The 10,614-nt window shown below is 63.5% G+C and overlaps 1 protein-coding gene across 2 annotated transcripts; it reads right to left on the reverse strand.

Moving 5' to 3' along the window:
- Window positions 1-1,331: 1,331 nt before the first annotated feature.
- CDC34 (cell division cycle 34, ubiqiutin conjugating enzyme) lies at window positions 1,332-7,545 on the reverse strand. Of its 2 annotated transcripts, none has more exons than XM_068537464.1 (5): window positions 7,217-7,545; window positions 4,351-4,437; window positions 4,164-4,261; window positions 3,496-3,630; window positions 1,332-1,839 (listed from the first exon to the last, which is right to left on the reverse strand). In XM_068537464.1, the coding sequence occupies exons 1-5, from the start codon at window positions 7,391-7,393 to the stop codon at window positions 1,626-1,628; spliced, it is 711 nt and encodes a 236-aa protein (XP_068393565.1). In that variant the 5' UTR covers window positions 7,394-7,545; the 3' UTR covers window positions 1,332-1,625. The 2 variants fall into 2 exon arrangements, with proteins under 2 accessions (XP_068393565.1, XP_068393564.1); XM_068537463.1 differs by lacking the exon at window positions 1,332-1,839 and adding an exon at window positions 1,857-2,897 and having other exon boundaries at window positions 7,217-7,457.
- Window positions 7,546-10,614: the final 3,069 nt, after the last annotated feature.

Raw genomic sequence — 10,614 nt, forward strand, 5'->3', positions numbered from 1 at the left:
TTGTGATAAATAAAGAAGACTTGGCTGAAAACTGGGTCACAGAGGTGGATGAGAGCGCCCCGATGCTGGGGCCCTGAGGCCAGATGCAAACTGTCCACCTCTCCTCTGACTGCGTCTGGCACGTGAGGCTAGAGCTGTCTTCACCCAGGACGGCTTGTGAGGCCAGGGTTCAGTTTAAGAAAAATGAGTATTTATAGGGTGTTCACGTGCCCTACCTTGTTTAATCTTTCTAATAACCCCAGGAAGTAGGTTTCATTGGTACTGGGGGGCAGGGGAGGGCGTCATATTTTGGCAACTAAGAAGAGACGAATTTCAGATACACAACGAGTAACTTTTTGGTATGATTACGTCCCCAACGTTACATGGGATGATCTTAGAGTAAAAACAATTTGTTTACCTGAAATCCACGTTGAACCCAAACCCAACGTTGGGCAAACCCAATGCTGAGGCCCCCGGGTGGGAGTACAGGATCCCGAGGCCCCGGTGCGTGGCAACTGTTGTGCACAAGCTCCTTTGGATCTGGGGACAAGAGCTGGGCGTTTACACCCCGGCTTCCAGCCTCAGACGCTCCCTAGAGGGTGGGTCCTCAACCCCTCCCCTTGGGTCTGGGGGCTCACGCCTGTTCCCATCTGTCCTGTGCACGGCAAGTGGCACCGCGTGACCCTGAGGCTGGTGGGCACTGGCCTGGCTCCTGGGCCCTCATCCTCCCGGCCCTGAGGCTCCAGTCATCTAGGCGGCGGGGCAGGGACACGCACCCCTCCCTCCCCACACCGATGTGACCCCGACCCACACAAGTCGAGCATGATGAAGGGTGAACACCGAGTCTGGATCTGTTTGTTACAGCAGCCTGGGGACGGGGAGAAGGGGTCCCAGGGGAGCAGAGGGGCTGGACCAACAGGCCCAAGGGTGGTGGCAGGTGGGGTAAACTTTCCCGTAAACGCCCAGACGGTATTTCTGGCTTTCGGCCCAGACGCTAGGTTGCAATCACTCAGTTCTAAAGCTGCTGCTCAGAAGCAGCCAAATGTAGGGGAAGAAATGGGTGTGGCTTTGTTCCAATAAAACTTTATTTTTGCCCAGGAGCTGGGGCTTCGGACCCCCGGGGCCACCCCTCAGCCCCAAGAACGCACCCCAGGCCCCCGCCTGGCCAGACCCCGGTCTCTGCGGCCCCTCCCCCCAAATCAGCAAACCTGACAGGAGACCCCTGGGGAGCTTCCAGGCTCGGAGGGGCGGCTGCCGCCTGCCGGTCTCGGGTCACATGCATGGCACCAGGGCCTGCGTCCCCCGCCTGGGCCCCGTTGGCCTCACGGCCAAGGAGAGGTTGGTCCTCGGGCTTCTCATAAAGTCGCTTTATTTAGATTCCAAACAACCGCAAGCAGAGAGAAGAGGTGACCCCGAGTCAATCTGTCCGCTCTCAAGCCGGGACCCCGAGTCTCTGGCTCCAGCTGGTGGGTGGGGCGGGCGGGCCAGGGTCCCCAAGCGGCGTCCGGCCCACGCGGGGCCGCGAGCGCAGCGGCCTCCCCGGAGGAGGAGGGGACAGGGCGGACGCAGCGTCCGGAGGTAGTGGCGGCGGCAGAGAGTGGGCGGCTGAGGTAAAATCTGTTAAGTTTATTTGCGGAGACGCGGTGTCAGCACTCCTCGGTGCCCGAGTCATCCTCGTCGTCCCCGAAGCAGCTGTCGGCCTCGGCCTCGACCTCGGCGTCCTCGTAGTAGTCGTCGTAGAAGAGGTCCGAGCCCTCGTCGGGCGCTGGGGCCTTGGTCTTCACGCAGTACTCAGCCAGCGTGGTGGGCACCTTCACGCCGTCCCGCTCTGCGTCCACCTTGGTCCCCAGGACCTGCTTCCTGCGGGGAGAAGCGGGGTCTGCCTCATTGCGGCCGGCAGCCCCGGGGCCCCCGCGCTCGCTCCCGTGAAACAGAGTAGGACAACCGGGGCGACGGCCGGGCTACGGGGGCCAGTGACAGGATGGCCGGGGCGGGGGGGCGGGGCAGAGCAGACGGGCCCAACCGCTCACGGCCCCCGCGCGTGCACGGGCCTCTGCTCACACACACGCGCACAGACACGAGCACACGCATGCGGGAGGGGGTGGAACGCGGGCTCTGAACCAGGATGAGGGCTGTGCAGACACAGGGAGGGTGTCAGCTCGTGAGGAAGAGAAGCGCAGGCCGGCCCTGGCCGCTGAGGTCAGGCGAAGTGGGAGCAGCCACGGCGCTGGGCTGGGTGAGTGGGTGAAGGGCAGGGTGGAGGGTGCAGGGTGGTGGGTGGGGCGGGCGGGGTTGCTCAGCAGCCCCAGGAGAAGGGCCAGCCACTGGGAGGCACCCGTGGCGGGACGCTCGGCACATCCCCACCAGGCAGGGGTCCCGGGTCCTCTCCTCTCTGTACTTGAGCGTCTTCCTGTCACCAGCACCGTGTCTCCAGCACGTGCTTTCCGTCCGGAGCTTTATCCAACTGATGGTAGCCGGCGGGAGCTCTGACCGCACCTGCTGCGCCTGGGGTCCCACCACCCGACAGTGCCGGTGGGCTTTCTGGAGCTCCCGCCATGGGGTCGCGCGGCCGGCCCACGGGCACAGGTCCCCACAGCTGCGCGGACACGGTGGGTGAGCATGCGCCTGGAGGCGGGTGAGGACGAGGACCTGTTTCCCCGGGTGAACGCTGGGCCTGGGGGGGGGCTGGGTCGTCATGGAGACACGTGTCTGACCTACTCCCTTTTCTAAGAGGCAAATGACAGACTAAAAACCTCTTTGGAGGAGACTTAGTGAAGTGTTTACTTTGTCATGAAACAAGTCACAAACCCCAGGGGTTCCTAGAGCAGCTCATGGGACACAACGAACAGAACAGAGCAGAGAGCGCAGGCCCTTGGGGAATGTTTCGCACAGACTCCCCTGCGAGGCCGGGCACCTGCCTGTTCACGGGGAAAAACAGAAAACAACGGAAATGAGAGAAGTTCACCCTGGCAAACTCCTAAGTGATGCGCTGCTTTTATAACCAAGAGAAACTGACTTTTCGTAAAAAAAGTTATTTCCTAAACGTGCTCATACCACACGGCTTTGCTGCCTTTAGAGAATAACTCCAAGTTTCAAAATTGCGAAATTCACTCCCGTTAGGTGAAAAGATGGAACACCCCGCACAGCATGGTCCCGGAGGAGACCGCGTGGGGAAAAGCACGTGGCCACGCACACGCGCGCACGGCCCAGCACGCAGGGTCCACGTACACGGGGGATGGGGGGTACCGGCAGGATCTCTGCCCTTTCAGCGTCAAAGCAGAAGGATGTGGCAAGACCCTGCTAGATCCTGGCGGGCACCAGGGTGTTTATCTCTGTGTGAGGTGCATGCACCCACACGCCACGCACATGAGACATGCACACACACACGGCACGTCCATACACGACAGTACACATGTGGACCACAGGCTTCACGAGAGAAAGACCCCAGCTTTTCCGGCAAGAGGAGGAGGGCTCAGGAGGGGCCGCCCTGCCTCCCCAGGCCCCAGGCCCACTCACCGGATAATGTCCGTGTATTCGCGGTCCTTGCCTTTGCTTTCTTTCCACTTCCTGTACATCACGGAAGCGTCCACGTTGGCCGGTGAGAAGGTGTTGGGTTCGTTGAGAAGGGAGATGACGCTCAGGAGGATGGTCCTAGGGGAGGCAGCAGGAGTCGGCGTGGGGGCGGTCCACCCGGGAGCCTCATGCCCCGACCCGGTCCGCCACCCTCCACCTGCCCTCTGCTGCGTGCCGGGCTCCTGGGACGGGACGTGGGTGGACAGCCAAGGCCAGGACCATCTTCCCTCCGCTGGAGCAGGCCTGTCCCCTCCCTGGGGCATCCTGCCTGGAGTGGGTCCCCGGTGCCACTCATTCTCACTCCAGCCTGGGGAGGAGGAGAGTGCCCGGACCGCTCAGGGTGAGCACAGCACCGGGGGATGGAAGGGCTGCGCTCCCTGGGGCTCGAGGAAGGAGGGGGGACCCCAGGGGCACGCAGACACGGCCACAGGAGTCCCAGAGACCGTTCCTGAAGGTGGGTGGGGCAGGGATGGCAGGAAATGGGGGAGAGGCCGGCAGGGATGGGGGCGGTGGCGGGAGGTGGCTCCCACAGACGCTGCCACCCAGCAGGGAGCTGCGTCCTCCCGTGTCCACATCCACAGGGCTGGCCTGCCCGACGCCGACCGCCTCACCTGACGTTCTGCGTGGGGTTCCACCGCTCCGAGGGCAGCTCCCCGCTCTGGGGGTCATCGACGGGGGGGTGGAGGATGGAGATGCACACGTCCCCAGTCTGCGCGGCACGGGGGGGCGGTCAGCACCCACGAGGATCCCGTCCACACGCCCCCCGCCCCAGCCCGCCCCCCGGAGAAGCAGGCTCACCTCGTAGATGTTGGGGTGCCACATCTTGGTCAGGAAGCGAAAGGCCGGCGGAGAGTAGGGGTAGTCAATGGGGAACTTGAGGCGCGCCTGGTCGGGGAGAACAGAGGCTCAGCCAGGGCCGGGTCAGGCCGCCCAAGACCACACACAGCGGTCAGCCTGGGACTCGTCTGCCTCCGGCGCCCTTCACGGGCCGAGGGCTTTTCGGGGTCACCGAGCTGAGCTGACGACCCCGATCCCTGCCCTGCTGTCGGTGGCGGGGGGTGGGGGGGTGGGCACTCGCCGGGGAGCAGCTCCAGGCCTGTCCCAGCCCAGGCCTCTGGGGGGACCAGAGCCCTGGCCCCAGGGAGCGTGGTGGGCCCAGCCCCAGGAGCCGGGTGCCCAAGCACCGCGCTGGGCTCCCAGCCTCAGTCTCCAGCCTGTGGGGAGGATTAAAATAGACGGGTGTTCACTGGGCAGGCGCCGGGGGCGGAGATGAGTCAGCACCAGGCGGACAGGCTCTTTGCCCGCAGGTATCAGCCCTGGGGGGTCCGGAAGGCAAACGGGAAGGTCACGGGCAGGCGGGGGAGGGCTGCGAGGGAGAGCTATGCCCCGGCCTCGCCTGTTTAAGCCCAGTCCTGGGATCCTGATGGTGCTTCAGGCTCTCGGGGCCAACGTGGGACACCTCTGCTGCACGCCCCCCCCCCCCATCTTTAGAGAATCGTCCTCTTGGGCAGGGGGTGCTGGGGGCACTCGGGGGAAGGCCCTCTGTTCTGGAGTGAACGTGCTGAGGCCTGAAGTCAGTCTGGAACTCGGGCCTCAGACCCTGCCCCTTGGTCCCGCTAAGCCCAGGGCTGCGTTTCTAAGTGAAGGCAGGGACCAGCTGAGGCCTCCTTAGCAGAGTAGGGGGACAGGCCTCCCCTCACCAAACACCCATCAAGTCCCAGAGATGCCTTTACCGCTGTGCCAACTGAGGCTCAGAGGAGAAGAGTACCTCGCCTGAGGGCACACAGAATGCAGCTGTGGAGGGGCTCCCCAAACCAGGTCTCTGGGGCACTCCTCAGCACACGCTGCCCGGAGCCCCTCTGGCTTGTTAGGAAGAGTGGGTGAGGCCGGGCGGGCTGAGAGGAAGGTGCTGGAAAGCGATGGTGCCCCCCGGACACTTCCAGCCCCTGTATTTCCACATCTTTCCCCCACTCCCCAGCCAACCACCTCAGAACAGGAGGATCTGAGGGTGGCAGAACCACTGTGGGTCCCACGCTGCCTTCCTCGAGGACAGACCCTCGCGACGAACGCGATCAGATTTGCAGCGCCCCTCCCTAGCCCAGGTTTCTAGAATAACAGGATCATCCCCCCAAAGCCAGCCTGGAAGGACCTACCCACAATCCCTTGCAAACGGTGGGCAATAGCCAGAAACCCAGGTCTTTTCCTTTCTTTCCAGTCCAGCACCCTTGCTCAGAGCCCTGGCGTGGCCTCAGGGTGGGACCCATGCTATTCCAGCTCTGAGTGGGGCCCTTATCCTCACAGCCAGCTGCTCCCAGATGCAGACAAAAGAGGCTGGGGGAGGAGGGCTGGTTAAACCATTTGGTCACCAGCCCCCAACCCGTGTCCTGCACGGGGAAGACGGATTCCACATCAGAACTCAGCCCCGGACTGTCCATGCTCATCCCCCCATCCCACCCCAGTAACGAGGGAATCTCAACTCAAGAATCACCCCAGCAGGCCAGCCTGCCCCGTCCAGGCCACTGACCAGGCGTGGCTAAAATGTTAGCCAAAAGTGCAAACACAGACATCTGTCCGGGCAGTGCCAGCTCCACCCCGCCCCCGCCCGGGCCTCCCAGCCTGGCTGCTGGGCTCTTGGCAGGCGGCAATGGGGGTGTTCCAGCTGAGGGCCCAGGCTCCGCTTCTCTCACAAGGAGACCCCCTGCCTTGTCCGTCTGGCTCGAGGAGCAAAGTCCTTTGATCTGGGAAGGGTCCTTCCAAGGCCACATGTGGACTCATATCCTGTCCAGGTTCTGGCCTGAGCCCTCGTCACACTTGTCAGAAACACAGCCGGTCCTGGGGACAGCCCTGACCTCCCCGCTCACAGAGCGCCCACAAGCGACCCAGGGCGGGCGACATGGGGCCCAAGAAGCCGCCTGCTCAGAGGAACCTGAGAACGGCCAGCCGGGGCGCAGAAGAGCCTAAGCTTCTGAGGCCGGACCTGGGTGGGCTCTGTGGCGTGGCTCCCGGGGACAGGGCGGAGGGTGGGAGCGACGGCCGGAGAGAACAGGTTACGTAAAGCTCAGGATGAAGCCCAGCGGGCCGGGCCCCCTGCTATCGGCCAGGGTGGCCGCTTTCCAAGCAGGTCCCGGCTGCCAACCCCATCCGGGCCTTTGTTGGAACCCGAGCCAGTGGCCGAGCCAGCCCCCAGGCGGCGGGCCTCCCTCCCTCCCAACAGTGCTGGCTGGTTCTGGGGAGGCCTCTTTGTCCGCTCCGGGCAGCGGGCAGGGCCGGGAGGAGGGGGACGGGCACCAGGGGCTGGGGGAAGCAAGGGCCCCGCACCCATAGAAACAGGGAGGGTCCCGGGCCTCCCCTCTGGGGACATGAAGCGGCCTTAGAGGGAACAGGCGCTTCTCGGGGACTCCTAGGGCCAGAGGGGTTGACCGAGGGCCCGTAGCTCGCCAGAGGCGGTCAGGCAGCGGGGTAGAGAGAGGGGGCCCCGAGAGGAGGAGGGACAGAAGAGGGGGGCCCCGCGAGGAGGAGCGGGAGAGAGAAGGAACCCCGTGAGGAGGAGAGACAGTGAGAACGGGTCCCGCCAAGGGAGCGAGCAGGGGCAGGGGGCAGAAGCGGGGGAGGGGCCCCGAGGAGCCGGAAGAGGGGGTCGCCGCCCCCTGACCCCGCCGCTCACCTTGAAGTAGCCGCCCTCGTAGTAGGTGTTGGGGGGCCCGAAGATGGCCACCTCCCAGTTGTACAGGTCGCCCTCGTCCACCAGGGTCACCCGGAAGCCCTCCACCGGCTCCTCCTGCAGCCCCTTGAGCTCCAGAAGTAGCGCCTTCTGCGAGCTGGGCACCAGCGGCCGGGCCATGGCGGCGGCGGACGGGCCCGGGGCCGGGGGCGCTTGGGGCCGCGGGGCCGTGGGGGCGCGGGACGGGCCGGGGCCGGGGCCGCCTTCTTCGTCTGCGCCGCCACCGCCACCCGGAGCCGCCGGGCGCTCCAGTAGCTCTGCACCGCCGCCCGGCGCTCACCTCAGCCTCCGCGCTCCGCGCCCCGCCCCCGCCGCCCGCGCCTGCGCCTGCGCCTGCGCCCGCGCCCGCGCCCGCGCCTGCGCTGCGCCCGCCCTGACCGCGCCTGCGCGCCCGCCCGCGGGGCACGCCGGGAAGCGACCCCTACCACTGCCGCCGAGCGCGCCGCCGGGACCCGGGGGCCGCGCGCGCAGGCGCTTTGCCGCTTCCGACACCCGGGGAGGCCGCCGCTGCCGCCCTAGCTCGGATGAGTGCCCGGGTCCCCTGTGCGCGGGGCCGCGGGCAGGGCTGAGCTGCGCCGCCTGGCTCGGCCCGCCGCGCTTTTGGGGCCTTTTTGTGACGTCCCGTTGCAGGGCGGGGCCAGGGCGGAGCCGTCCCGAGCCTCAGTTTCCCCACCTGTGACCGGGCCGGGGCCCCCCACCCCCGGACGCTGGAGCCGGGAGGGTCCCGCCGCTCGCAGCCCCCTCCCCACTTGGCACACCTCTGCAGCGTGGACTCGGCACCCGTCCGGGCCGAACCCCAGACCAGAGCCCTGACCCTCCCTGGCTGTGCCCGCGTCTCAGGCCGACCTTTGACCCCACCCTGGGCTTTACCCCGACCCTGCCAGAGCGCTGACCCGGCTGTGCCCCGGGCCCGGACACCCGCACAGCTCTGGGTCGGAGAGTTGGGATGGGGCCTGGCCTCCATCCCTGCACGTCCGCAGGTGACAGCGCCCCACGAGGGTGGGCGTGGCACTCGAGGCCTGTGGTGGCCTTGCTGGCAGGTGACCCGGGCAGCCAACAGTGGCACCAACACCTCGGGCTGAGCTGAGCTAATTTCCTCCCCTGGCTGCCCCGACACCTGGCCCTGGCCCTGTGCTGGTCCCCGCTGAGGACAGGCAGGTAAACCCGTCTGGGGAAGGAAAACAAGATGTCATCTGTGGGGATGGAAGGAGTCTGAGAAAGCCTTGGGCAAAGCAGCAGCTTCATCAGTAAGGGGGCTCTGCCCTGCACCCCGGGGGACCTGGAGGGGCCCGTCATCTGTAAAGTGGGCTGCACGCCCCTGTTTGTCCAGTGTTTCAAGCGTTCTCTGTCCCTCACTCTCTGCCCCTCATTCTCTGCCCATAGCACCAGTGTCATAGCCTCGGCATGTGGCAGCTTGTTGATGAATAATAATTAGAATTAATAATGATTCTTCCAGAGACGTTTCCCAAGATGTCTCCCTGCGTACACCCCACAGGAGTTATTGCAGGAGTTATTGGGTGAGTGGGGGCGGCCCTGGAAATGTAAAGAGAGGCACCAGGTTTATGGCCCCTCCAGCTGGTCCCACATGAGGCCTTGTCCCCCAGGAAAGCCTGCACCTCAGGCTCTGAAATATCCTGAGGTGGTGGACATCTGGGGTTTCTACCTGCCCATTTTCTGGCCACAGCACCTCCATTTTCCCATGGGGTCTCCCACTCTTAGTCTGCAAGGTTCCAGTTGGACTGATCCTCAAGCCCTGGCTGCAGGGATGGGTCCTCCAATCAGAGTACCCTAGGCCCCCTGGCTGCAGTGGTTGGTTCAGGAACAGCATGTGACTTGGCCTTTTTCTGGGGACACGATGCTGCTGAGACGTCTGAGCTGGGAGAACCTGGACCTGGAGCTATAGGACCGTCTCGTCACCACGAGGCCTGTGAACAAAGTTGGTGCTCAGGAAAGCTGAGCCAACTGATGAGAAAGTGCTGACGACCCTGTTTGTGCTCCTGGATCCAGCCATGCCTGGCCTCCCCTTGCAATGGTGCAAGTCAATAAATTACTTCTTTTCTTATTAAGCCAGTTTGAGTTGAGCCTTCCGTCACATGCAACAGAAGAGCCCTCAATTCAAATCTAGGTCTGCCATGAACTTGGAAATGGTCCTCAAAGGTAGAATTGTAAGATAATGAACTTGTGTTGTCGTGGGGTTTTCTGAGGTTTTTGGTTTTTTTGTTTGTTTGTTTTGTGTTGTTTTGTTTTTACCGTGGTTTGTTATGACAGCCGCAGGAACTGAATACCCTCGCTTCTATGAGCGTCAGAGTCTTCCTCTGGAAAATTGATTAATTAATTCATGGACATCCACAGACAAATCTGGGTGCCGGGGGTACAGCAGTGAATAAAATATGTAAAAATCCCTCCCCTTGGGGAGACAGGGAGAAAGGACGTAAGCAAGCTATTGAATAAGTAAGCAACTTCTGATAGCAATAATTGCTATGAAGAAAAATAAAGGATAGTGAGGCATTAGCAACGGGGGTGGAGCAGGAGAGTTATCTTGGATAGGGGCTCAGGGGAGGCGCCTCTCAGGAGGTGGCATTTGAGTGGGGACCAGAATTGGGTGAGCCCCTTGGGTCTGGAGGAACAGTGTTACCGGGAAAGGGAACAGTGCGTGCAAAGGCCTGAGGTGTGCCTGGGGCAGAGTGAGGGGACAGAGTCAAGGAAAGAAGCTGGGGAGTCTCTCTGCTCAGCTTTCCTGAGTGCTCACTTTGTTCACAGGCCTTGTGGTGACCAGATGGCTCCAGGATCCAGGCCCAGGTCCTCCCAGCTCAGCCACCCCAGAAAAAGTCCCAGGGCTGCATCTCATTGGCCAGCTGGGAGTCATATGCTGTTCCTGAACCAAGCACTGAGGCCAGGTTGCCTGGAGCACTCCTACTGGCTGGTGGGGTCGCCCAGGGCAGTGAGGATGAGGGCTGGACCAGTGTGGGGAGGCGCAGGCAGGATGAAGCTATGATGTGCAACCTACAGGATGCAGAGAAGGGCCAGCTGAGGGGACAGGGGAGGCATCCAGGCTGAGCCCTGGTCCTGGGTGGACTGGGGGCTTCCTCGGAGACCACAGACTCCAGGGGAGCCCCAGGGTCAGGGGGGCTGACCAGAGGCTCCGTCCTGGATGTGGCAGGCCTGGGATGTCCTTGGGATGTCCCTGAGGAGACGCCCAGCAAGTGGTTGGCTCTCCAGGGCTGGAGCAGAGCAGGGCTGGGCCTGAGACGTGAATTTGAGACTCCTTGGTGACCAGGCAGTAATGGAAGCCATGGCCAGGATGAGATGCCAAGTGAGGAGGAAGCATGAGGAGAGGAGAG

Source organism: Eschrichtius robustus, chromosome 2 (genome assembly GCF_028021215.1).
Source record: "Eschrichtius robustus isolate mEscRob2 chromosome 2, mEscRob2.pri, whole genome shotgun sequence".
NCBI classification, from domain to species: Eukaryota; Metazoa; Chordata; class Mammalia; order Artiodactyla; family Eschrichtiidae; genus Eschrichtius; species Eschrichtius robustus.

What these genes read in the sequence shown, in the direction of transcription:
- CDC34 (XM_068537464.1), bottom strand. Translation starts at nt 7,393, where the DNA reads ATGGCCCGGCCGCTGGTGCCCAGCTCGCAGAAGGCGCTACTTCTGGAG. An exon ending in GGCACCCCAACATCTACGAG is followed by an intron (nt 4,262 to 4,350) that starts GTGAGCCTGCTT and finishes CGTGCCGCGCAG; the next exon opens with ACTGGGGACGTGTGCATCTC. An exon ending in GAATACACGGACATTATCCG is followed by an intron (nt 1,840 to 3,495) that starts GTGAGTGGGCCT and finishes TTCTCCCCGCAG; the next exon opens with GAAGCAGGTCCTGGGGACCA.